This window comes from Platalea leucorodia (assembly GCF_965183815.1).
Source record: "Platalea leucorodia genome assembly, chromosome: 5".
Taxonomy (NCBI): Eukaryota; Metazoa; Chordata; class Aves; order Pelecaniformes; family Threskiornithidae; genus Platalea; species Platalea leucorodia.
The window spans coordinates 2586180-2612526 of NC_138827.1; the positions used below are offsets into that span (position 1 = coordinate 2586180).

At 60.1% G+C, this 26347-nt stretch overlaps 2 protein-coding genes across 3 annotated transcripts; one reads left to right on the forward strand and one right to left on the reverse strand.

Moving 5' to 3' along the window:
* Positions 1–1661: 1661 nt before the first annotated feature.
* On the reverse strand, positions 1662–18795 carry NLRC3 (NLR family CARD domain containing 3). Of its 2 annotated transcripts, none has more exons than XM_082313213.1 (19): positions 18464–18795; positions 12441–12586; positions 11803–11951; positions 8872–10615; positions 8526–8612; positions 7720–7803; positions 7350–7433; positions 6729–6812; positions 6535–6618; positions 6156–6239; positions 5184–5267; positions 4339–4422; positions 4149–4232; positions 3907–3990; positions 3535–3618; positions 3322–3405; positions 2999–3082; positions 2737–2820; positions 1662–2227 (listed from the first exon to the last, which is right to left on the reverse strand). In XM_082313213.1, the coding sequence occupies exons 2-19, from the start codon at positions 12464–12466 to the stop codon at positions 2137–2139; spliced, it is 3189 nt and encodes a 1062-aa protein (XP_082169339.1). In that variant the 5' UTR covers positions 12467–12586; positions 18464–18795; the 3' UTR covers positions 1662–2136. The 2 variants fall into 2 exon arrangements, with proteins under 2 accessions (XP_082169339.1, XP_082169338.1); XM_082313212.1 differs by having other exon boundaries at positions 11691–11951.
* A 1158-nt stretch (positions 18796–19953) lies between these two features.
* On the forward strand, positions 19954–25888 carry NMRAL1 (NmrA like redox sensor 1; the record flags this gene model as incomplete). Its single annotated transcript, XM_082313716.1, is given in 11 exon segments — positions 19954–20010; positions 21207–21289; positions 22427–22492; positions 22836–22938; positions 22941–23051; positions 23887–23982; positions 23985–24059; positions 24063–24084; positions 24087–24137; positions 24662–24852; positions 25718–25888. Coding segments are annotated over 11 exon segments (1026 nt in total).
* Positions 25889–26347: the final 459 nt, after the last annotated feature.

Sequence of the window (26347 nt, forward strand, 5' to 3'; positions counted from 1 at the left end):
TTCCTATAGCGTAGGCCCAAATGGAAAGCCGATTTAATACCTTGTGCTCACAGAACCAGGGTCTCTTCAGGCAGCGCTGCCGCCTGGCCTTTCGGTGGCCTTTTGGTGGCCTTTCGGCAGCCTTTTGGTGGCCTTTCGGCGCAGCCGGCCAGGTTTTAGGCTAGCCTTCTCGCACCAGGCTTGAAGAGCAGCGCAGTTAGCAGCCACCCCCGGTGCCAGTGGAAATGCACCCCCTGAGCGCTTGACTCTTTCGGCTCAGAAGTGTTTGCGTATCGCTAGGTATGTGCATATGCGGACAGATCGATTAAATATATTTCAAATTGTTGTTAACCCCCTGTTTCCTGCAGCTGCAGGGCACGGGAGCTGTCTCAGGGTTGTGGATCGCTCTCTCCGTTGGCGTTTCAGGTAACGTTTCAGCTCAGGCTTTGGGCAGAGCTGGACCTGAGCTTCCATCTGCCGGGAAATACCGGTGAAAGAGGCAGGACTTAAATCACTCAGCGTCGCTGTACCGTGTTGGAGAGCGCACGCCAGCCCCTGACACCTCATGGAAAAGCCCTCGTGTCGCACCAGTACGGGGTGCGGGGTCTCCAGCCGGGGCAGCGGAGCACGGTGCACCCCGAATGCCACACGTAATGATCCACAGCCAAGAGAGGACGGCAGCACAATGCATCTTCTCAGCTAGGAACTGATTTATTTCCAAGAACGTACGTATCGCACGGCTCAGCCCAGCGTGTCTCCGGGATCAGCCCACGGAGGTCCCTGAAGCAGTTGCTCGCTGCCCTGGCCGCAGCAGCGGCGTGGCTCAGGGTGGGCCCTGGCTGGGGTGGAGAGGGGACAGTGGCTGGAGGGGGGCTCTCGGGGGGCTACGTAGTTTGGCTACTGGTCCACCTGCAAACCTGGCACCTTCTGGAGAGTCACTGGGTCTCTGCCACACACAGGAGGGCATCGCCTGGCACCTCTGCCTTCGGCAGCTGCCTGCCCGAAAGGCGCCCTGCCAGGGGAGGACCCTGCCTGCAGCTGGGACGTCGGGAAGACGCATCCCACGGTCACACAGCCTGTCACCGATGACAACAGCAGGAGACCCACGAAGCCCAGCCTCAACTCGAGAGGCAGGACGTCACCAGGCAGTCCTGGTGCAGCACCGAGACGCGCGCGCTGAAGCCGGCCCATCCTCGCGCAGGGCTGTTCCTCTTACGTCCACCCTCCCGCTCCTCCTCCCGTTATCCTCAGGGCTCTTTATTTCCCGAGGTCTTTCTAGATGGTTCCACTCCTGCGCCTTGGGATGCCTGTCTCTTCCGAGAGGCTTCGATAGAGAACAGCACTAATAAAATGCTTCAGTCACGCTCGGCCAGCACCAACCTGTTACTGAGGGCATGGCGAACACAGAGGCTGCGCTCGCTGCCTAGGACCCTGCTCTGAAGTGCCCCGGGCCAAAGCACCGCTCTCATCTGAGCCAGGAGGCTGCAAACCCCTCATCTCTCGCTGGGATTTCAAGGGGAGCCTGCAGGACTGAGCTGTACGTAGCCAGGTGAGAAGGGGCTGCTGTGAATCCTGCCCGTGTTTCACCTACTTCTCCCGGGATCCCTGCCAGAACTAGAGGGAGAAGAGCTGGCGCTGGGAGCAGAGCCCTGGAGCCCCGGCTGGGCTGCGGCAACGTTCGCCCGCAGCGACTCGGGCTGGGACAAGGGCAGAGCTGCGGGGCGGTCGGGATGCGCCCGGTCTGGGGCAGGGTCTGAGCACAGCGCTGTAACCCCGGGGAGATCACGGGAGGGGGCTGCTGCCGCCGGCGGTGGCAGGGAAGTCACCCACGAAAAGAAGAAGGGCTGGCACGTGGGATCTGCCCCCTCCTCCCTCCTTTTTGCATTTCACCCATTCCTTGAAGCTCCCCCAGGGCCTGGATGAGCAGGCACATGGTCGCACATCCCTCAGCTTTCAACGCTAGCGAGTCTTGACCCTCCTGCGCTGCTGATCCGGGGGCCCCAGGTCCTCCTGGGCTGTGCTGGGGAGCTCGGGAGCTCTCCTTGCCCCAGCTCTCCTCCCTGGGACGGGCGGGCAAAGGGCCGAGCAGCTCCCTGCGGAGGCACGCTGGCCAAAAAGGGACCCACCAGGCCACCTCCTTGCTGCGGCCAGGCACCCTCACACGTCCACGACGCAGTCGGGTGAGTTTGTCCGGATAGCATCAGAGATCATCTTGGCTCCCGACTGCCCGATGCAGTTCCCCTGCAGGCTGGGAGCAAAGAGAAGAGGAGTTCAGGCTTGGACACAGGGCGGAGCAGGATCCTTGGTGGGTAAGAGAGATGCTCCCCAGCTTTGTGCCAGCATCCAGCATCATCTGCGCCCTCCCTGCACCATCCAGGAGCCTTTGCTGGGACCCCGGTCACAGGGGACTCCGGGTTTGAGAGCGCAGAGGCAGCGAGGTGAGAAGCTGGAGGAAGCCCCCAGGGAGCTGGAGGGGCTGAGCCAGCCTGTCCCTGTGATATTTTGGAGTATTTGGCTTTTGGGGTGGTTCTTCACCCCAGGAGCATCCCCAGAGAGGAGCTGCGGGGCCTGGAGCTGTGCAGGGATGGTGGCTGTCCCGCCAGGAGGAGCACAGGGCGCCCTTGTCCCCTGCCCCATTTTGGGGAGGTCCCTGTAGGGCAGCCGGGTGCGGGCAGTGGCAGTGGTGGGGAAGGTCCCTTGCTGGTTCCCGTGGTCTCCCCCATCCCTGCCTTACCGTCCACCTCAGCAGCCACTTACTTCACGTAGGTGAGGCCGTGGTTGCCCTTCAGAGCAGTGGCGATGCAGATGGCTCCGTCCATGCCCAGGGAGTTTTCCTGCAGGCTGTGGGAAGCGGGAGGGTCAGAAAGCACCGGCCACGTGCGTGGGCGTTGGGAAAAGCCACCAGCTCAGGGGGTTTGTCCCACTGAGAGCTGCTGGCCTGGCCTTCCCCTCCCTGCTCCCTCCAGGAAGGCCTGGAAAGGCTCTTTTTGGTTCCCGCCCCGGGGAGCAGGGTACTTACTTGAGCCGGCGGAGGCTGCGGTTCACCTTCAGCGCGTTGGCCATCGCCTTGGCCCCTGCCATGCCGATGGAGTTTCCCCGCAAGCTGCGGAGGAAGGCAGGCGGTGAGGAAGGACAGCCCGGGACGGCCCCGTGCTCTCCGTGGGCAAGAGGAGGAGGTAGGAGAGGTGGCCCTACACCAGCGAGTCAAGAGACAGGCAAGCCAAGTCTGGTAGGACACGATGCAAGGGTGGAAGTGGTGCTGAGCTAAGGATCAGGGTCTCGGACACCCCCAGGGAGCGGTGCCGCAGCCATGGGGACTTGGTGGCCCCACCAAGCACTTACTCCAGGATCTTGAGGCTCTTGTTGACCACCAAGGCTTCTGCCAGGGCTTGGGCACCAGCCGCACCAACTGAAGCCACCTGCAGGCTGCAAGAGAACAGGGACCCTTCGGTGCATGTCGTGAAGTGACCGTGGTGTGCTAATTAGAGAAGCTAATTAGAGAAGCTAATTAGACAGGCTGCAATGCCAGGGCCCCGCCGCAGCCTGGATACTCACTGGAGATCTGCCAGGGTTGTGTTGACCTTCAGCGCAGCGGAGAGGGCGGCCATTCCCTCGTCTCCAATGGCGTTCTCCTGCAAGCTAAGACACACAAGTGCTGCGTCTGCCCACGGCCCGGGCACCCAGGAGCAGGGAGACGGACAGCGAGGGGCAGCGGGCACAGGGTGCAGTGCGCCGGGCTTTCCCAAATGGCTTGTGGGGCCCCCGGGCCACCGTCCCCAGCCAGGGACATGAGATGGGGACACAGGATGGACTGGAGGAGGCAGCAGGCGAAGCCACCTCCCCTGGCGCAGCGTGAGGGCAGAGACCTTGGGCAGGTCCCAGTAGGAAGACGCTGCCCAGGACCTGCCCGCCCACGTCCCCACTTACTCGAGGCTGGCCAGGCTGCCGTTGGACTGTAGTGCTTGTGCCAGGGCCGTAGCAGCTTTTGCCTGGATGAAGTTCCACTGCAAGCTGCAAACAGGAGAGAACAGGAGGTGAAGTCCGGGTCTGCGAGGCCGCCCCAATCCCTGCGGGCTCAGCACCCACCCGCTCATCTCCCACGAGCAGTGTCCCTGCCCCGCGTCCATGCAAGGGGCTTCAAAACCAGCCAGGTCCAAGGGGAAACTCACTGGAGGGACATCAGCGCCCGGTTCTCTTTCATCGCTAAAGCGATGGCCTTGCCACCTTCGTCGTGCAGCAGGTTCGCCGCTAAGCTAGAGGCAGGGGACAGAGGACGCAAGTCAGGCACACAGAGTTTGGGACAACTCCAGCGACACCGCGCAGCAGCGTGGGTGCCTTCCTGGGGCCCGTGGGACTTACTCCAGCTTCCTGAGGGTGCTGTTGGTCCTCAGGGCACGGGCGATGGCGGGGCCCCCCTCCTTGCTGATGGAGTTCTCCCGCAGGCTGGGGAAAGACACGGGGCTGAGACCATCTCTTGGAAGGGGCAGCCTGTCTGACTTGCATCCCCATCGGCATCTGCATCTTCAGTTCCTGCATCCCCATCGGCATCTGCATCCCCATCGGCATCTGCATCTCTATTCCCTGCATCCCCATCGGCATCTGTATCCCCATCGGCATGTGCATCTCCATTCCCTGCATCCCCATTGGCATCTGCATCTCTATTCCCTGCATCCCCATCGGCATCTGCATCTCTATTCCCTGCATCCCCATCGGCATCTGCATCCCCATCGGCATCTGCATCTCTGTTCCCTGCATCCCCATCGGCATCTGCATCTCTGTTCCCTGCATCCCCATCGGCATCTGCATCCCCATCGGCATCTGCATCCCCATTGGCATCTGCATCCCCATTCCCTGCATCTGCATCTTCATTCCCTGCATCCCCATCAGCATCTGCATCCCCATCAGCATCTGCATCTCCATTCCCTGTATCCCCATTCCCTGTGCATCCTACAGCTGTGAGCACCGATGCCACCGGAGCTTTTTCCCAGCCTCCCATCCCATCTGCCATCGTTTCATTCAACCGATATCTCCCAAGGGGAGAAAGCTAACGATGGAGAGAAGATGCTCGCAGCCAGAGGAGGGAGAGAGGCTGCTTTCAGCACCCCAGAGCACTTGTGGGAACAACCAGGCACAAGGAGAAGTTCTCGCATCCCGTGTCCCGGCAGCAGCTTTTGGCCAGGGTGGCCGGAGGGACTGTCACTTACTTGAGGTTGATGAGTCCCTTGTTGGAGCAGAGAGCCGCTGTCAGCGCGGTGACCCCAGCGCTGCTGATGGAGTTGCTCTGGAGACTGAGACAAACAGGGAGAGGCGTGAGGACGGGCCAGTCTTGGCATCACAGGTAGGCTGTGGGGTCGGGTTTGGGGTGAAAAGTGCCCGTTGGCCCATTTCACTGAGAAACGGGCATCTCCCAGCTATGGGAAACAGGGGGGAGCCAAGGCTAAAGGACCAACTTCAGGAGCAGCCAGGCCGGGATCAGCATCTCCTGCTCACCACGGCAGCACCGGTCCCACCGAGCAGAGGTGTTGGGGTTTGCCGGCACTTCGGGGCAGCCGTGTCCCCGGCCGGCTGCCACCGCGGCTGCCAGCTCAGCTGGGGATGCGGTCCTGCATCTTTGGGTCCTTGTCACACCATGGGAAGCCGGTGACGAACCCAGGGCACAGCAGCTTTTCTGCAGGAGCCATCAGCCCTCTGCTCCGGCCAGGCAAGAGGAACGGTCCTCTCTGGCTGCCATTCCCAAGGGGGATGAAGGTTGCACCATCCCACCCTGAGTCTGCCAGGCCCCAGCCTGTTACCTTCCTCATTAGCCATTTCCCATCCCATTTGAGAGAGAGAGAAGGCCCGAAGCTGCTAGTATCCTCCAAAAGCAGAAAAAAAATCATCATCTGGGTTGAGGATTAACTCCTCCAGTGCTCCCTTGGTGAAGGCAGGGCCAGCCCGGCTGCTGCCGGCGCTGCCTGGGGCTGCCGCATGGTGCTCCAGCCTGCAGGGAGCACGCCTGGCCCCGTGCCGCTCCAGGGGATGTGGAGTGGAAGAGATAGGAGGATCTGGGATGGTACGAGGGGCTCTGGGGGCAGGGGAAGGAGCCTGGAGAGGGTGGGAGGTGCTGGTGGAGTGAGGAGGCTGGACTGGGCTCTGTTGGGCAAGCAGGAGACCAGGCGTGGAGGGGGGAGACTTACTCAAGGCTTTGCAGACTGTGGTTCACCTTCAGAGCTTCGGCCAAGGCAACCGAGCCGTTGTCTCCTACCGAGTTGCTGGAGAGTCTAAGACACAAGAGGAAGAGCAGGCGTTACCGGCAGCCGCGCTGCAACCAGCTTAGATCTGCCGGCAAAGGATTCATCTCCCCCGGGCTCTTTCTGCTCCAGCGATAACCACAGGGTCCGACAGCAGCGCTGCCATCCTTGCCCCCCTCCGCCCACGCCAGCCCCCTTGGGCAAAGCTAGCAGGGTCCGTCCTGCCCGCGCGGCACGGCCCAGCCCCCTGCCCACCGCTCCTGCCCGCAGATCCCGGGAGACGCAGCGTCAGCATCGCCATCCCTCCGCCTCGTGCTGCTCTTACATCAGCTCCTTCAGGCTGCAGTTCTGCTTCAGGGCCTCTGCTATTTTCCTGGCACCGTGGGCTCCGATGGCGTTTTTCTGCAGGCTGCAAAGGTGAGGAAGGCACCCGTGAATATCGGGTGCCACGTCCCCATCAGTGGCACCTCGGTCTGCTGGATGGCTGGGAGGGGGGACAGCAGGGTCCCGCTCACTCACTGCAGGGTCATCAGCCTGCGGTTGGTCAACAGGGCCTCGGCCAGGAAGGTGGCACCGTCCTCCTTGATGGCGTTGTGCTGCAGGCTGCAAGGAGAGAGGAGCAAAGCCGTGCACGGCAGCCACTGCAGTGGGGCAAGGGGCCATGCAGGGTGGTGGTTGCCTGCCCTGGCATTTCCTTGCCCCCGTCCCTGGTGTGAGAAGGGCATCTGGCCCCCGAGCATCCCTGCCTGGGGGTCTCCTCCCTCCTTTCCCATAGGAGATGCCTCCTTCTGTGCGCCAGCACCCTGTGAGCTCCCACGTGAGGGATGGACCTGGACCTGGACCTGGACCTGGACCTGGACCTCAGCCTCAACCTCAGCCTCAACCTCAGCCTCAACCTCAACCCACTGAAGCTGAGAGGCAGGAGGGTCCCAAAATCTCTGGCCCAGGGCTGCCCCGGTCACCGGGCCTCTGCCGGCTGCACTCATGCTCGCTGCCCGCTACAACCAAAGCAGGTTGTGCCCAGGGTGTCCCCACCTGCTGGACCTTGAGGTGGGAAAAACCTCGATGGGACAGGAGAGGGCTGGAGGGGGCTTGTCCTGGGGATCTGCTCCTGGAGGTGCTGCAGAAGTTGAGACTTACTTCAGGGAGAGCAGGATTTGATTTTTTTTCAGCGCATCAGCCAGTGCTTTTGCTCCGGTGGGGCCGATGGAGTTGCTCCGCAGGCTGGGGCGAGACGGGCAGAAAAGCCAAGGTTAGCAAAGCCAGAGTGGCACGTGGCCAGTGTAAGCCAAATGCCTCCACGTGGCCCAATCTCAGGCACTGCTGAGGTGGGACATCAGGCCGGCAGCTCGCAAGAGTTACGTTCACCTCTGGAGCGGTGGTGGCTTTTGGGGCTGGAGACCTTCCCCACTCGGTCAGGCCGGGTGGGATCCGGCCCCGCTGCGGCCATGGGAATGGTTCCCGGTGGGGAACACGTGCGTGGCAGGAGCTGGTAAAGGGGAACACTTACTCCAGCGTCGTCAGGCTCCTGTTCACCATCAACGACCTGGCCAGCGCTTTGGCTCCCTTATTGCTGATCTGATTTTCTGCCAAGCTGCCCAGAAAAAGAAAAATTGGGTGTTTTTCAGGGGGAGAAAGAGGCTTTCACAGCCCCTGGCGTGTCCCAGGACGCAGCTGGGACCGGTGAGCCATGGGGAGCGTTTGGTTTGTGGTACAACCATGCGAAGTGGTGGATGCTCTGAGGTCTGCTCCCCTTGGGTGGACACCACGCAGGGGATTGCGAGGACAGGGTGGAAGGGGGGTTTCTAGACTTAAAATTCATTCATGTTGTGAAAAGGGAGCTCAGATCGCAGCATGGGGGACTCTGTGCAGCCACGAAGAAGGGCAGGGAGGTGGGGAACGTGGGGACCTGTCTGTCTGGGGTGAGGCACCTCCCTGCGCAGGGGTCGGGAGCCCATCCCCTCCATGGAGCAGATGCTCCGTGTGGAGCCTCAGGTGTCCAGCAAACAGCTGTGACCTTGGGAAACACTTTGTTGGGATAACCCATGAATTTCTACACAAATTTTTAGGAACAGTGAGGAGGCGGCAGTCCCAGGAAGGCTGAGCAAGAGAGCCTGCCCAGCCACCACAAGGACACAGCGGGTCAGGTCACTGTGCCTGGGTGCAGGAGATCGTGGGGGGCTGTCCTTGTCACGAGGCACCCTGGGGAGCCCGTGGGAGAGACGTTCCTGGAGGACCCTCACCCTGGTTTTGAGGTGCCCCCAGCTCCGCTCCGCATCCCCAGGAACAGCCTGTCTGCCCTGGGCCAGGTCCTACCTGAGCTTCTGGATCTGGCAGTCCTTCACGCTCAGCACACTGCCCAGCAGCTCCATCACATTGTCCTTAAACTGGTTATTGTCCAGCCTGGAGAAGACAGAAGGAAAGAGCAAAAGCAAGCATTTGGAGAACAAAGTGGAGGAAGGACGACCCTCCCATGACATCTGCCCATCACAGGAGGAGAAACTCAAGTGCAGAAGCAGAGCTGACGCAGTGCCATCCCCAGGGCAGCTCTCTGCTGCTGGACAATGTTGGTGGGCCCACGTCTCCCATTGACACCCAGGATTTTGAGTCACAGCCCGGCGTCCCTGCTTGCTTCTCCCGGTGGGATCCGACCAGGACTCACCTGAGGTTGTGGCAGAAGAGGAGCTGGGAGAGCAGGCTCTTACAGACGTTGTAGGTGAGGCAGTTGGAGAGGTTCGTCTCCTCCATGCAGACATCGGAGACCTGCAGGAGATAAGCCAGGGCAGAGCAGTTCACGGGGGTGAGCATCCCAGCCAAGCTCTCGTTCTTCATTGCTTCTTCCACAGTCTTAGCGATCTCCGTGTGCTGAATTTCGTGCAGGCAGTGCATGGTGTTCACTGCCCGCGAGGAGATGACGTAGTCGGTGTTCAGGCAGCCCTGGAGGAAGCTGATCGCTTGGCTCCTGAAGCTGTTGTGCTCATCCTTCACCAGCAGCCACCCAGAGAGCAGTTTGTTCACCTGCGGGGAGAGGAGCCCAGAGAGAAAACGCACAAAGATGTCCAGCTGCCTGTCCTCTGCCTGCAGCGACCTCTGAACAGCACTCTTGAAGTGGTTGAGGAAACCCAGCTTGGGCCAGGACATCCCGCTTTCCGTGAAGAGGTCAAATATTGCCCGCTTTGCAGCCGTGTAATAATAAATAGCCGCTAGAAACTCCTGTATGGTTAAGTGGAAGAAGTAGTAGGCTGTGAAGGACTGCATCTCTTCTTTGAGTAGGAGTCGACTGCACAAGCTGCTCTGCAGCAAGGAAAGGTCGATGCCGTACGCCTTCATGTCCTGCTCATAAAACACGTATTTCTTTTTGAGCAGCCCGTAGAAGGCCAGTCTCCCCAGGCTGCCCACTATCTTCTTGCTGTTGTTCACAGCCTGCTCGATCCTGAGTGTTTCTCTTGGCTTTTCTGGCCAGTCACTGCTCAGAGCCATTTTAAAATAATAGGAGTAGATTTCTGATAGGGTCTTGGGGGCGACGGTTGTTTCTTGGGATTGATCAGTGCTGGTTTTTAGGTAATAACCAATTGAGGAGCCAGAAATCCAGCAAAAGCCAGGAACGGTGCACATGACGTGTAGTGACCTGTTAGCCCTGATGTGATGCAGGACTTGGCTGGATAGGTCTTTGTTGTCGAGGAACATCTCGTCCAAGAAGTCCTTCATCTCCGCAGCTCTGAAACCTCGTATTTCCGTCATCCGGTCAACAAGCCCGCCAGGGATTTGGCTGGCTGCTGTTGGCCGCGACGTGACCCAGACAGAAGCCTCCTGCAGCAGGTTGCCGCGTATAATGTTGGTGATCAGGTTGTCCACTTGGATCTCCTTTTTGGGATCGGTGCATACTACCGTGTTGGAAAAATCCAAAGGAGTCTTGAACTCATCCAAGCCGTCGAGGATCAGCAGGGTCCTGGCGGCTCCCGCCGAGATGCAGTTCGGCTCGGTGATGTGGGGGAACGCCGAGCAGATGAGCCTCTCGGCAGAGAGCTTCTCGTAGGTGTTGAGCTCCCGGAAGGTGAGGGGCAGCACAAAGATGATGTCCCTGTTGATCTCCCCCTTTGCCCAGGTGTAGACAAACAGCTTCACCAGTGTGCTTTTGCCAATCCCGGCCACTCCGATGGTGACAGAGATCCGAGGTGGGATGCTGACCTTGGAGAGAGGCAGGAAGAGCTTCTCTAGAGGGATGCTCTTGGATACATTTCGTAGGCCTTTGGTGGCCTCAATCTGCAGGATGTCATGCTCCTTCTGCTGGATATCAGTCAAGCCTTCCACCAGCAGCAGGTTCGTGAGTCGCTGGAGGGGACCCGTCTCCAAGCCATTCCCATAGTAGCTTTGAAGGCTCTCCAGGTGCTTCTGCACCATGGGTTCTGCACCGAGAGAAATGAAATGGGGGGGGTAAGGAGGAGGTGGTAACCACAAATGCAAATGAGAGATGCTGCTTCACTTTTCTCCCATGCCCACGCAGAGGGGAAACCGCACGGAGCCCTTACGTCCGGGCAGGAAGGTATGTGCCAGGGCCCGGAGGGCGTTAATGGGCTTAAATGGCCCTGACCAGCCTCACCCATCGGCCCAGCAGCCCATTTAAGCTCAGCCCTGGGCCTTCAGCCCCTGCCTAAGCTATGTTGTAGGAGCACTTGTCTACAGCGCCATCACGCCTGTGCCTGCTATGGACCTTGTTGATCTGGACCTTGATCTTGGACCTCATCACTCTGCATTTGCCTGGTGACCACTGGACTGTGTCTGAACCTGGTTGCCCTCGCTGGACCTGATCCTGACCTCCAGATTGACTTCCCGGCTTGACCTCAGCCCTGCCTCATCGCCACGGACTTGTCTGATGAGTTGGACTCTTGGCTGAACCTGGTGACCATCTCTGGACCTGTCCTGCTCACCTGGCTCAGGTACCATGGCCCCTCGTACAGCGTATTAAACCCTCCAGCAAAGGCTGGAGAAGCAGGGGATGGGGCTGCAAGAGCTTCAGGGCAGACACCAGCCAAGGTTGGAGCCTTCCAACCAGGAGGGAAAACCTCTCCTGGCAAGAGGATTGGAAGGAGAGCCTGAAGTTGGGGCAGCCACCAACAGATGGGGTCAGGGATGCCCAGCCATCCTCCTCCTGCCGCCCCCCTCTTCCCAGCCCAGCTGCTGGGAGTGACTGGTGTGATCTGGATATTGAGGACACTAGAGACCCCTCGGGCCTCTAGTCCAGAGAGGTGTGCTGAGGGCCTGGAGGAAGGTCCCTCAGATCTGGCAGAGAGCCCTTGTCACCCCCTGGCTGTGTCCTTCCCCAGCGGAGATCCTGAGATGGCACCGTCCCTTGCACGGGCACTCCCATCGGAGCTGCCAGCGCTGCCCAGCTCTGTGCACATCTTGGGGTGCTCCAGCAAGCGCCCACAGTCAGGACATGTGTGCAGACACCCCTCATCGGGTCCGAAGTGGGCTGCCTACCATAGTCAGTGATGTGAAGGTAGAGCTGGGAATTGGTGGTCTCGATGAAGGTCTGCAGGGACTGGGAGGCGTAGCTGCCCTTGCCAGCCAGGACGTCCACCACTGCCCTCACCTGCTCGGACAGGGAGCTCGCCTCCTGTGCCCGGCCGGCCTCCTCCGCCGTGAGGAGGTCCAGCTTCCGCAGGTAGCGGATGATCTCCTCCAGGAACTGCGGCGAGATGGACCTCACCAGCTGCTTGCGGTAGCGATTGATCCAAGCCTCTGCAGGAGAGGAGAGCAGGAGAGTTGGGTCTTGTGCAAGCCCTGGGCACGTTACTCAGGGGTGATGGGGAAAGGTAGCAGTGGAGGAGTCCATCTGACTCTGAAGGTAGCAGGGGGTCAACCACAGCCCTCTGAGCAACCTGCCAGATTCCTCCTTGAGATGATGCCATCCCAACGTCAGGGCAGGCTGTTTTGTTAGGAGCTGCTTGGTCAAGGCAGCAGCTGTCAAAATTGGAGTGAAAGAAAGTGAAGAACACAATCATGAAATGACATTTCCTCCTGGAAACCAAGCCCATGCAGAGACAAAAATCGGAGCAAGATCATTTATCTTTGGAGACAGCCATTCCCCCTGTGCCAGCAGAGCGGTCCCCAAGCCCTTGGACCAGGAACCGCTGTCAATCCTCACACCTTGGTGCCCCACCTCGTCCCATTTCTGAATCCAAAACTCCACCGAGATGATGGATCTCGGGCTGCCCTGCCACCACTCACCTTCCATCAGAGGCCTCCCGTGACATGGGCGATGCCTGGGCGAGGAGCGCTGTGTTGGCAGCAGCACGGCTGTCCCATGGACCGCTCCGTGTTCCCCCGGCCAGCTCACAGCATCAGTCGAGGCTCCTCAGCCTTTATCCATGTTCCTGGTGGAAGAAGAGGAGAAGCATCAGGAGCAGCATGGGAGGGAGCCCACCTTGAGCTAATGTGATACTGACTGTGGTTGAACCAAGGGTCCGTTCATCAGCTTTTGGCTAAGATCAGAGTCTCTGGTGCTGTGGGCCTGGCAGGGGCCATCACACTGCAGCATCTTTGTCCAGACCTCGTGTGCCACAAATTTGGTGCCTTTATCACCACGACTTATGCCGGAGCCTTTCTCGGGCAGGCAGTGATTGCATTAATTGCCCAGATGATGCCACCCGCAGCCCACCCGGTGAGCGCCTGAGTGCCACCACTGTCACCGGAGGGACGGCAGGGCTGCGAACCGCTCGCGGTTTCCTTCGCCATGTTGTGAAGGAAGTCGTGGGGCAGCAGGCAGAGCGACAAAGGGCCCGTTTCAGTTTCGAACCCACCTCGCTGCCGTCCAGAGGCTCCGTCAGGGCTCGCCGAGCGTGGCCAACACCACATCCTGTTGCAGAGCTCTGTAGATGCTCCACTTTCAGCAGCGATGGTGAATCATCACTCGGAGAAGGAGCACCTACCTGCTCCCTTCCCCTCAGCTGCTGCCAAACCACGCTGAGGGTTTAGTGTTTTATTTTTAAGTGTATCCACTCACTGAGTCCAATTGTTTTCAGAGCAGAGGTGGAGAGGGAAATCCCTCCACGCCTGAGAGCGCTCCCAGCTTCACCTACGTTAGCAGACGGCACTGTGCTATGGCCTCTCCACCAGCCCCAAAGTCATCTCCAGGAGCTGGCCATGTCCAGATGGGAACTTCTCAGCCCCAGGGGCTGTCTGATCTCGGCAGCGATGCAAACGCAGTGTCCCAGTCCCAGTGTCCTGGCACGGCATCCTTTCCTCACCTCCATCTGGCTTACAAGACGCTCTAGATCCGTGCGATCACCCCCATGCGTGCCGGTCAGAGGCATTGCAAGGAGGTCCCTGCCCGCAGGCAGCGTTGCCTTTGCCCAAACCCACTCCTGAGTGGGATGTGGGCATCGCGGGGGCTTCGTTGCAGCCTAGCCAACAGGTACAGGTAACGCTTGCTTGCTTTGGTCAAACCCAACCTCTTCCAGGGTTTGCTTTCAAGGTTCCAGGTTGTGCTTTCCAAAGCACAAATGTAGATCGACCAGGGAAACTTGGTAGAGTCTCTGGTCCGTGGTTAGGTCCATGGTGCATGGTTAAGGTGCTTGGGACAGCCCCTTTGCAGACTCTTCCCTTCATCCTCCTGCCAGGAGCTCTAGGCTGAGGTTTATTTCTCCCACCGGCCGTGCGGATGGTGGCCGGGCTGCAGGAGGGAGGACCCGGCAGAGGGAGGACCCCGACATCTCCCAGAGCCGAGTCCCTCACAGACCCCGCTGGCTGGATCTTCCATCGCGACCCCTTCACAGCACATCCTACGGAGCGGGGTAAGTGTCCGAGAAGCACTGAGTGACCAAGCACCGCCAGCAGCTCACCTTGCTCTTCACACCCCAGGCAGTAGCTTGGTCAATTAAGATACCATAAATTAAAGGAGCTCCGTGAGGAATTCACAGCAAAATTTTCACCCTTTGATGTCGTCTTCTCTCTAACTGGCCAGGAAAGTTCAATTAAGTCTTTGCACACAACAGTCCCTGGGTGTCTCATCTTTGCCGTGCAACCAAGAACACAGCCAAAATGCAAGGGGGTTTTGCTGCTTGCAGCGCTGTTCCCCGCAGCCCTTCCTCTGCAACACAGCTACCGAGAAAAAGCCCTTTGATGGGGGGGAAGCCTGCTCTCATGCCAGAGATTATTTAATGGTGTCCTCTGGTGCTCCTTCAAAATGTGATCCTGCTGCTGGAAACCAGGAGCCGTGGGTCAGCTCGTGCAAAGGCATCTGACCAGAAGCATAAAGCAGCAGAAGACGTAAAGCAACAGAAGAAATAATGCAATAGCTGCGATTTTTTTCTGCTGCCCATAGAAAAGCTTCAGGTGCAGCGCTAGGACCACCCAGCGATGCTGGAGGCTGCGTGCTAGGAGGGGGAAGGGCGTTATCCGCTCTTACACGAGCTGTCTGGAGGGCAGAGGCCAGTCAAAGCCAATCTCTATAACCCCTACGGAGATCCAAGGTGTTTCCAGGATGCGACCCAGCCCGTCCCGAGGCTGCTGCGATGAGTCGTTTTCTGGCAGTGCCGCGCTCCCCTGTGCCCGAGACTGGAAAGCGGCGTCCGCATCCATCCTGCGTGCGCGGAGCTCAGCCCGGGTTTGCAGCTATCGCTTGGCCAGGATCAAGCAGGGACAAGTGCTCGTCCCTGCTCCACCAGCAGCCGGAGAAGCAGTGAGCCAGCCATGGTTTGTGTCCGCCCTGCCTTGCTGCGTCTCCAGGGCACTGGGATAAGAAGCTGGAGGGTGGGAGGCTGCCCAGCCGAACTGATGAACGTGTCTGCAAGCCCCAGGGAGGGAAATGGGGGATTTTATTGTCAAGAACTTGGCGTTAACGCTTGTTTTGCCTGGTGTGGTCCAAGAGCCCAGCCCAGGGGAAAATCCCATCTAAGGACGTGCAGCGTGTCCTTCTAGCAGCTTCAATCCAACGTCCCACCATCCCCAGTTCCCACCATCCCCAGTTCCCACCACGCCTGTTAGCAGAGGGTCCATGCCCAACACCCGTCAGTGCCTGGGAGCCACAACCGCCGTACTGGAAGGTCCCTGACCATGCGCACAGCCAACCCGCTACCAAACAGCCGCTGCGTTTTTCATCACCGTGTGTCCTGCTCCAAAATCCAAACTGCCTGGCATCAACACTGGAAAACACGGACCTAGACATAGCTGCTTCTGCTCATCTCTGGCTCTAATTACGTACACGCGGTTTTGCTCCTGGAAATCCAGCATGGACCAAAAGAAGCTTGCCAGGGGATCTGAGATGAAGGGACAGTCCCAGGATGGCCACAGCATGAAGGTGGCTGGAGATAGCAGGTATTTACTGCCTCTCTGCTCTACCTGGCCTCTCAGATCTTCCTCCTGCCAGGAGGTGGCTTTGGTTTTCATACGGCAGCCGTTCCCCACCAGGCAGATCCATCGCCCTGTGCTTCGGGAATCTGCTGAGGAGCCGGGACTGTCCTGCGCCAGGAGCTGTGGCAGCGGCCGCCAGCAGCATCGCTGCCATGTCGGACCGCGACGCTCAGCAGTCGGAAATCTGTGGTCGTCGCCACGCGGGTGCTCGTGGGCAGGTTCACCGGCAGCGTCGTGGTTGGCACCTTGAGCGGGGCTCTCCGGCCGGCAGAGCCCTGGGGACCTGACCTGCTGCGGTGGGCTGGGGACAGGGCTGAAGGGTGTCTAGTCTGGATGGGCACCAAAGTGCTGGGCAAAAGCTCCTGGATGGCTGCAGGAGCCTATGGAAAGCATTTCCACATATGGAAAACAGCAGAAAATGGGCTGATCTGCTGTATTTAGGTATGTTATAAAGCTTTTTATATGACCTCATAATTGCATCATTAACCAGGCACCTGAAGGAGCCGAGAAATGCCCGTTCCAGCGCGGCTCTGTGCCCCCAAACACGCAGAAACCCTCAGCCCAGCCGTTGCCTTCTCCCCGTCCCATCACCGCGGGGTTTGCCCGTGCAGCCAGTTCCCCAAAGGTCTCCGGTTTGGGGTGACATGTCTCGGTGCAGCTCGAACCCCAGCAGCACAGCACCCATCTCACCGCGGCTCTCCCTCCCCCAGACACGGGAACGGAGAGAAACCAGCCCCACGAGACCTTCCCACCACTTCCTGGCAGCTGGGTTTCCTCCGGCAAATCTCAAGCTCCCTCACCATCACACCCTCCGAGCTCTTATTTATTCTTTCTCCTGCCATATATCCAGCCTGAACCGATCCTGGTTCGGACGTCGGTGAGCCGCACACAGAAACATTGGCCAAGCCAACATCTCCAGCCATTCCCCCTGAACTGGGTGGCATCCGAAGCCAGGATGCAGGCTGCCACCTTTTGGCCAGAACCAAAAAGATTTCATATTATTAATTTATGTTAACTAAGCACAGCGATGAAGTAGCTTCTGAATTATACCCAATTATGAAACTTGCATATAATTCACTTATCTAAGCTTACATACGACTTTCAGACATAGTCTCATTTTTGCTTTTGGTCTGGATTTAATGCTAGCAAAATTTATTGCGATTACAGAGTGACCCCCTATGCCAAATCTCACCCCTACCAGGTTTGGTTTTTTTTCCCAAAACCCCAACCAGAACAACAAGACCCAGACACAGCGGGAGTTAAATAGAGGCGAGGAGCCGTGAAGGACCCCCAGGCTGAATACCAGCAGTCCCAACACCAAATCTCACCAGGAAAAAGCAAAGATCAACCTACGGGTAATTCCAAGTGGATAAAAATGAAGCTAATTTCAGAAAGAAGGTCTCTTGCAGGGTACTGCTACACCTTGAAAGCTGCAAAATGAAGAATGCTGCGTTTACTGAGCTGATCGTGCCCCCAGGACACTGCCATGGACGTGCACGCAGCTGATTGAAAAGCAGATCCTCTCCCCGCAAACAGCTTCTGCCCTTCTCGCCTGCGGGATCTCAGGACATCAGCATGAAAAGAGGCCAGCCCGCCTCGGTCGCCGACGCCAGCCCCATCCGCCAGCCTCAGAGAGGATGCGGAGTCGAGGGACGCGGCGCGGGACACAGCCCGGCACCCCGCCGGGGCTTGGCGCTCGGGGTCAGCCCCAGCTTTCCGGGATTGCAGAGCATCCCTCTGAAGCCGCAGCCTCGGACCGCCAAAGGCGGCCGTGAGTTCTCCAGAAAGAAACCTTCATGCGACGTGGGCATCCTTTGTGCCGAGCTTTGCCCAGGCTGCCCCCAGTGTCTGGTCTCGGGTGACCCTTCCACGCGGCGGCCAAATCCTGGACGCCGGTGGTGTCTCAGTGGGTGACAGCACCCAGCTGGTGCCCCAGCTGGTCCTCTCCCCATACCTATAGGATATGTAGTGCCCCTAAAGACCTTAGAGAGCCTAAATAACAGCAGGATTAAGCCTAACGCGCTGACGCGGTCCAGCGTGCCTCAGGCTCCGTGCCCACGCAGGTGTCCGGGTGCATGGCCACATGTCCCCTGCCGAGCTCCATTGACCCGCTCCCTGCGCCTCTGGGCCCTACGCAGCGTTGGGGGATCCCCTGCAGTGAAAAGGGCTGAAGGAGGCACCAGCTGCAGCTTTGGAGACCTCGGGGTTGCTGTTCCCTCCGGCTGAGCTCCGGGAAGGCGTGCTGAGCCCGTTTCCCGATGGGGCGCACGGTGGTGCAGCTCTGGGCTTCAAGCTCCATCGGCCTTGGGCTGCCGACAGACCCAGGACCCTGCCTTGCTCTTTGGTGCAATTTTGCACCGTGCCACGGGCGACTATATCACTAATCTCATCCTTTTCTATTTGTGGTACGTATTGGGCATTGCTTTGGATGGTTTTGAAGTAGAATGAATTCAGTAAATGACATTAACGTGGAGGCAAAAGCTGCTGCTGCACAAGGCGGAGAGGCTCTGGGCGGGCAGGGCGGCCTGGCTGCGGCTGCCTTCGTGTCTGGGCAGGCGGTAGCAAGCAAGGGGACAGAATTTGTGACAAATGCCAGGTCCCCCGTGCTCATCTCCATCACTCAGGGCTCAGCGCCGTGCCCCACTGCTGCCAGCACCGGTGGCTGTGCCGTGCCGCGCTGCTCTGCCGGGTGCCGCTGGCGGTTGGTCACATCTTCCCCATCCCAGGGACCTCTGCCCAACGGCTCCCGGCCCTGCCACGTGTTGGCCCAACCACTACATTTCGCATGGCCGTCGCAGCGAAAGGTCCGCAGCAGCTCACCCCCGTGCGGGAGGGCTGGGCGATGCCTCCCCTTCTCCCCGTACGCCTCCAAAGCAAAACCAGCCCCACCAAAACCTTACCTCGGCCTTGTGCCACCTTCCCCAGGTCTGCGTGGGAGCAGGAGAGCAGAGAGGGCATCCTCGTCGCGGCGGGAGGATGCAGCCCCTCCGTGCCCCCGCTCGGGCCTTTATCCCCAGAGCTTTGCTTCCTCCTCCTCGCCTGGATGCTCAAGTTCAAGGTAGAAAATGGAAGCCCCTCCAGTCGGCGGCTCCTGCCCCTGGGGGACCCGTGGAGGCAATGGGACCTGGCAGCTGGGGCGATGCTCGGGGTAGCACCTGAGGAAGGTGGGTCCGGTTTCCCCAGCCGCCCACCGCCGCCGTTTCCAGCCCGGTGGTTTTTTTCTGTCTTTCAGTTTGCTCCTCGCCCCTTCCTGCGCCGCGGGTCTCGCTCGATCTTCCTTCCTGTCAGCGCAGGGCTGCCGCCTATGCAAATCAATGTGCGTTATCTGCTGAAAAACAGCAGCGCATGGTAACTGCCCGTAGCCTGTACGAGCCCCCGACAGCGGTGGCGCGGGGTCTGGCCCGGCGGGATGCTCGGTGCACGGCCAATTCCCCGGCCGCGGCCGCTTTCTCCTGGGAGAGCCACAAAACCAGACTGACCAACGTCCAAATTACACCGAATTCCCTTGAAGCAAAGCCAAGAGCTCACCCCGGCCTGGGAGAGCCGAAGGTTTTTGCTACGTACCCTCCTCGCTAGCCAGGAACGCTGAGGAGATGCCATGGAAGAGGCTGGCGTCGCAGCAGCTCTGCCTTTCGCCGGGCCATGCGTGGCAACGTTTCCACGAGTAAATTCAAGTTGTATCTTGAAAGAGCAGAATAAAGGGGCAGGGATAAACTCCCCTTCCTCCAAAGCTATTTTTCTGCCAGCGCTGAATGTCTTCTTGAATTGTGAGTTTCTCTCTAAAGAGACGGATCGCGCGGCACCAAGGAACGCGGCGCCCGCAGCCGAGGAGCCAGAGCCGCCGGCAGCGGCGGGACCGGCAGGATCTCCCTCCCCAGCTCCGCTCAGGCAAGTGGGGTTGATCGTTATGTTGTGGTTTTGTTCTACAAAAAAACCTTAATTTGTAAATCCTATGACAGGTTTTGCTGGTATTTAGGCAAATCCTCTTAATTCTGAGATGCTGGGCAGAGAAGTCCCCTGAAGGCAGGTGGGCAGGGTGGCACAGCAGCACTGTGGCAAATAACTCGGCTTTCCACGAGCCCCGGGGCAGAGCCCAGGGAAGACGGGCAAGCACCAAAATAACGAGATAATCACACGCCACGGTGGGGTTTGCTGCCATCCCGGTTTATACCCAGCGGCTCATTTTTTGGGCCAAAAGCTCCCACCGCTGGGGTGGTTTGGGAGAAGTTCAGAGGAATCAGAAGTGAGGGATGAAAACAGATGAAAATAGCACGTCCTGTTAGGAGACCTGCCCTGGTGGGATCTAGCAGGTGGTTCTAATGAAGCTGCATCTAAAACTGTAATTACACATCTGTCCCTTCATCAAGTCCAGCTGAGAGGGGGTCGATGGATGGTGGTGGAGACGGTGGTGGAGACGGTGGTGGAGACGGTGGTGGAGATGATAATCGTAGAATCATAGAATTGTTAAGGTTGGAAAGACCCTTAAGATCATCGAGTCCAACCGTTAACCCAGCACTGCCAAGCCCACCACTAACCCATGTCCCTCAGCACCACATCTCCCCGGCTTTTAAATCCCCCCAGGGATGGGGACTCAGCCCCTGCCCTGGGCAGCCTGGGCCAGGCCCTGACAGCCCTTTGGGGGAAGAAGTTTTTCCCAATACCCAACCCAACCCTGCCCTGGCGCAGCTTGAGGCCGTTCCCTCTGGTCCCATCGCTTGTTCCTGGGGAGCAGAGACCGACCCCGCCGGCTCCAGCCTCCTTTCAGGCCGTTGCAGAGAGCGATGAGGGCTCCCCTCAGCCTCCTCTTCTCCAGGCTGAGCCCCCCCAGCTCCCCCAGCCGCTCCTCCCCAGCCTTGTGCTCCAGCCCCTGCCCCAGCCTCGCTGCCCTGCTCTGGCCACGCTCCAGCCCCTCCATGGCCGCCTTGGGGTGCGGGGCCCAGCGCTGAGCACAGCATTCGAGGGGCGGCCTCACCAGTGCCCAGCGCAGGGGCACCATCACCTCCCTGCTCCTGCTGGCCACACCGTGCCTGATACAGGCCAGGATGCCATTGGCCCTCTTGGCCACCTGGGCACCCTGCTGGCTCATGTTCAGAAATGATGGTGGAGATGGTGGTGGAGATGATGGAGCTCTCACGGTGGAGAGCTGCTGGGGGACAGGGTGGGCTCACAGCCCGATCATCTGCACGTGGTGAACGGTGTCTGGGGAGGAGAGGTGGGGGCAAGCAGGAGTTTGGCCCTCCAGCCACTGCTCTGGGCTGTGCATCTCCCAGGGATGCTCTCCGCCGGTCCTAGGGCTGCTCCTGGTGAGGGGATAAAACCTTTCCTCTCCCAAGTGTGAGCTCTGTTGGTGAATTCCCACCCCGGCAGGAGGCTGGTGTCAAGCGGAGATGGCCTCTGGGAAGTCCCATCGGCTGCCACCGTCCCGATAAGCTGTCGGTAAAGATCCCTCACCCCAAAAATGACTGTGCAGGCAGTCGGGGCTGTACCACAGCTTTCACAATTATTCATTTATGTTAATTAATGCATCTGAATGAATTTGCAAATGTATATAATGTCTCTCTCGTATTTTCCAGGCTGTTTACTTGAGTCAAACCCAAATTTCCCAACACATTTACTGAGTTCTGCCTACGGACTTCCCAGCAGGTTGAGTTTGACCCGTCCCTCCGCCAGCGCAGCGTCTCCGAGCGGGCCGGCGACGCTCGGGAGGTGGCCCACGACCCCCAGGGGTGGCCAAGAAAGCCCCGGAGACCACTCCGCTTATTTTGGGTCGCCCGGGTTTCTGGGCGAGGGGGGGATCGGGGACCGGTCCCCGAGCTCAGCCCCACGCAGGCGTCATTCGGCTGGGGATAACGAACGGCCCCATCGCTGGAGGGAGCAGGGGGACGCTCCTTGGGGACAGCCGGGTTTCCACAGCGAGGAAAGGCGCAAAGCAGGTTACCGGAGGACCCGCGAGCCTCCCGCTGTTGCGGCGCGGGGTCTACGAGCCTCGGGAGGCCCCCAGGTCCCCGGGGCAGGAGGGGGACAACCCCTAAATGGCCTCCCGGGGGGGGGACACGCTGCTGCTTTCAGACTTTTAAGGACGAAGCCGGCGGCCCGGGCGATGGCTGCACCGCCCTCCCCGGCAGACGCCCGCTGCCTGCCGCCGGCTGCAGGCAGCACGTGGCCCCGCTGCCCGCCGGGGTGGGCGGGGCCAGGCGGCGGTGGGCGGGGCCGGGAGAGGGATGGACAAGTGAAGCCCGCCCAGCCGGACACAGCCGAGCCGAACCGAAGGGAGCCGAACAGAATCGGACCAAGCCGAACCGAGCCGAACTGAGCCGAACGCAGTCGGGTCCAACCGAGCCGAACCGAAGGGAGCCGAACAGAATCGGACCACGCCGAACAGAGCCGAACCGAGCCGAACGCAGTCGGGTCCAACCGAGCCGAACCGAAGGGAGCCGAACAGAATCGGACCACGCCGAACAGAGCCGAACCGAGCCGAACGCAGTCGGGCCCAGCCGAGCCGAACCTAAGGGAGCCGAATAGAATCGGACCAAGCCGAACCGAGCCGAACGCAGTCGGGCCCAGCCGAGCCGAACCGAAGGGAGCCGAACAGAATCGGACCAAACCGAACAGAGCCGAACCGAGCCGAATGCAGTCGGGTCCAGCCGAGCCGAGCCGAACAGAGCCGAACGCAGTCGGGTCCAGCCGAGCCGAACCGAACGGAGCCGAACCGCGGTGAGGAGGAAGCCGCGACGCCGCCCGCCCCTGTGAGGGGCCGCGGCTCCGCGCCGCCCTGGGCACCGGCCGTGGGCCCTCGCCGCCCTCCTCCCGTGCCCGGGGAAGCCCGCACGGCGGTGCCACCTCTCCGTTTCTCGCCCCGGCAGAGCCCCGGGTCCGCCCGCGTTTCCTCATGGCTGGGAAGAAACCGGTGGTGGTGTTGGAGGCGACCGGTGAGTGCCCGGGGAAAGGCCCGGCCCCTGCCCGGGGGTTGCTGCCGCAGCTCCGAGGGGCTGCCGGGCTCTGGCCCAGGCCGGCGGGAGGGCGAGGGCTGGGCCGCGGCATCGGGACCTGCCCCGCTGCTGTGGAGGGGGAGAGGGGCTCGGAGCCCCGCAGCAAGGGGCAGGGGTACCGGTAGCTGCCGGAACAGCCGGGCTGTGGGGTCCCGGGGAGGCTCAGGCGCTGGCAGGAGGGTGGGTTGAAGGGGCTGGGTCCTTGTGTCGTAGGCAGCTCCGTCTCGGGGTCGCAGCTCCTTCGTGAGCAGAGCCGGGGCTCTGAGCAGCCCTGCACCTGCAGGGGCTCGGCGGGATACGCGGCCCGGGCTCTGCTGGAAGATGGGACCGTCGAGGTTCGCGTGGTGACGGAGAGCCCCATGAAGAAGGAGGCCGAGGAGCTGAAGCTGAGGATCAGGACGATGAGCCATCGCTGGAGCTGGCCTTGGCGGGTGCTTACGGAGCCTTTGTTGTAACCAACGTCTGGGAGCACTGCAGCAAAGAGAAAGAAATCGCGCAGGTACTGGCGCTTGCTTTAACTGGGATCGCATGCGGAATGGACTGGGAGGAGGGGATCGAGGGACAGCTGTGTGGCATCGGGGTGGGGGTCATGGGATAGCTCTCGGTGCAGCCTTGCCAGCCCTGGTGGTTCAAGCAGCCAGCCCAGGAAAGTCCCAAGGCCTCGCAAACAAGCCGGGTCCCAGTTCTTGCAAAGCCAGAGCTTGTTCCCTGTTCCCTCACAGTCGGGTGGCTCCAGGATCTGGTGCCTTCAGGGAGTGGTTAAATGCCTCGAGACTTGGCATGGCGAACAGCACTGCCTGGGAGGCAGAGTAACTGGAGCGGGAAGACTCAGCTCGGCAGAGCACTGTCGCTGCCTGCAGTCCTGTAGTTCTCTGCACTTGCAGCTTTGGGGCCAAAATGTGCTGCGGTATCAGAAATCCCAGGGCCTTCCCTGAGGGCAGTGTTCACCCCAGGACAGATTTCACACGGTGGCACGATTGCCCTGCCTGGAGGGCAGCAAACAAAAGATATGTTAGGGCAGGTATGTTGGCCCTGGCAGATCTTTAGGGCTGGTGTTTGTGTGCTTGGTGGAGGAGTAGCACCAAAGCTGGAGGGTGTAGGATGGTGTAAGCAGAGGACTCGGCTCCACCCCGGCAACTCGCAGGGCTCGCTGGGTCCACTCAGCCCTGCTTCCAGCTGAGGGCTCGGGGTGCCAGACGCTGAGGAGCTTCCTCAGCTGGCGTGTGTTGGATCCTGCCCCGCGCAACAGAGGGGAAGGGGGTTGTGTGGGGATGACGAGAGCCCCCGCATGTCCCAAGGGAGCCATTCCCCTCTTGGTGGCTGGCTTCACCCAGGGAAAGCGGCTTGCTGACCTGCCAAAGCGCCTCGGTCTGCACCGTATCGTGTATAGCAGCCTGGAGAACGTGAAGCAGCTGATGGGGGGCCGGCTGGAGAGGTGTTCCACTTTGATGGCAAAGGCGCGGTGGAGGAGTGCTTCCAGGAAGCTGGTGTTCCCACCATGACCATCTGACTGCCGTTCTACTTCAAGAACTTCTCTCCATCTTCAAGCTGCAGAAGGTCCCGCAGGGAGATACCTTTGTCCAGGGTAAGACAGGACCTCTCGCTCTCCAGGTCACCATCCTGTAGTTCTCATCTCCTCCGCTGTGCAGAGGCTCACTGAGGGGTGGTGAAACCCCTCGGTCTGATGGGGAAGCCCCCAGGGCTGCAGACAGATGGGGAAAAGGGGCCTGTGCCAGCTTGACCACAGCAAGCTGCAGCTGCATTCTGGTCCTCCAAACCTGGTTGGTGGCCTGCAAGAAATAAGTGAGATCCCAGTCCTGTTTCTGGTGCTGAGGGCTGCTCTGCAGATCCCAGAGTGTCTCTGGACACCTCAGCTCCCTGCAGTTGGGATGTCGGAGGTGGGGCTGCAGATCCAGGCGAGTCACGGTGCTGCTCTGGCCACTCGTGGTCTCTTAGCTGAGCCCTACAGGTGCTCTTGTGGCTTGCCACGCTGATGCACTGCTCTCAGCTCTTCGTCACCTCGTGTTCAGAGGCTGGGTGCCGAAAACTCCAGCCGTACCTCCTCCCAGCTGGGCTGCACTCTGACCAGGGTCAATCTCTCCCATACAGCGCTGCCCGCGAGGGTCACCCCCATGGATGGGATGGCGGTGGAGGATGTTGGGCCTGTTGTGCTTTGCTTGCTGAAGTCCCCGGAGGAGTGCATAAGCCAAGTGATCGAGCTCAGCACCGGCAAGCTCACCGAGGCAGAGTACGCCGCTGTCCTCTCCCAGCAGACGGGCAAGACCGTGGAAGCTGTCAAGGTAGAGAGCGTCACCGATGAGTGCTGTCCTGCCCCAGCAGCAAGGTCAGGAGCTGCCGGGGTGGAGGGCCCTCGTAGCTTGGTGTACGGCTTTGGTACAACCTAGCGCTGGTGTCCAGGATCAGTCCCACTGCCCCTGCGTGCGGCTGGAGCACGCGTTGGCACCAAAACCACCTTGTTGGGATTGTCACGGAGACGACTCGTGCTCGTGGAGCGTGCGGGCGCGCCCGGGCAGGTCCGTGCCTGGCTCTGAGGGATAACCGAAGCGGGAGGTCTCCAGCAGAGCCAGGGAGCGGGCAGTGGCTAGTGAACAGGTCCTTGCTGCGTGCCCCTGCCTTCAGCAGGCCTTCCCCAAGGGCCTGGCTGTGTCACCAGGCCTTGCTGTGTCACCCTTACCACGCTCCTGGCCTCTCCGTGCCCTGGGACTTTTTATTTTTTTTTTTTGTTTATGCTTTGGCTGTGCTGCTCCCCTCCGGCAGCCAGTACAACAGAGGAGGGGTGCGGTGGCTCTCTGCTTTGAGAACAAAGCACGTTTCAGCAGAAACAAAGCACCTCTGATGCTCTCTGCCAGGGACAAATCAGCAGCTCTCTTCTTCCCAGGGCCCCAGCACAGGGCAGGAGCACGGTGGTCCACCCTTCGATTCAGGCAGGGAGGGCAGGTGCTGGGCTACCAAGGGCAGCCTGGGTTGCCCGGGCTCTCCAGAGCTCTCCTGTGTCCCCCAAGCCCGTGTTTCTAGCCCCCCTCAGCCACGGCTCGTACCCCAGTGCAGGGAAAGGCTGCTCCAGGCCTCAGCCGCTGCAGAGAGTGGGTTGCAGCCTCTGCCCTGTGACAACACTGGTTTTTTTTCCCCGATTCTTTTTTACAGATCTCACCAGAGGCGTATGAGAAACGTGGCTCCGCTGGGGCCAAGGAAACGGCCGCTAGGTTCCATTTCTATGCCCTGCAGCCAGACCACAACGTGGACCTGACCATGAAACTCACCCCCAAGGCCCCCACCTTCCGTCAGTGGGCGGCAGATGATAAAGCCGCCTTCTGACAGTTCCTTCCCTCCTCTTCCACCCGAGCTTCTGCAGCAGGGAACTGGCCAAGGAGGTGAGGCACGCTGCCTTTCCACTAGTGAAAGGCTGACCCTGCTGGAGCCGGGAAGAGCTTTGGGCCACGCGTGCGCTCCAGGGCTCTCCTGCGACTTCGTTGAGACTGTTTAGACCAGCACAAGTAGAAAAAAAGAGGCAAGACTGCAGGCAGACAGGTGGGAGAAGCGCTACCTTTACGCGCTGTCTTCAGGGAGGTGTTTGTTTAGCCAGTCTGGGTGTTTTCGCGGCTGTAGGGTGGCAGCGGCTTGTTTCTCCCAGGAAAACCCTAACCCTGGCAAAAGGGGACTGCGCAGTGGCTGCCCGTGCTGTGTAACATGAAAGCTGAGCCTAATTCCTCAAGTCAGACAGCTCTCGGCTGCGGCCTGGCCTTCGGGCTCCTAGAGCTAATTTCAGTGGCTGCC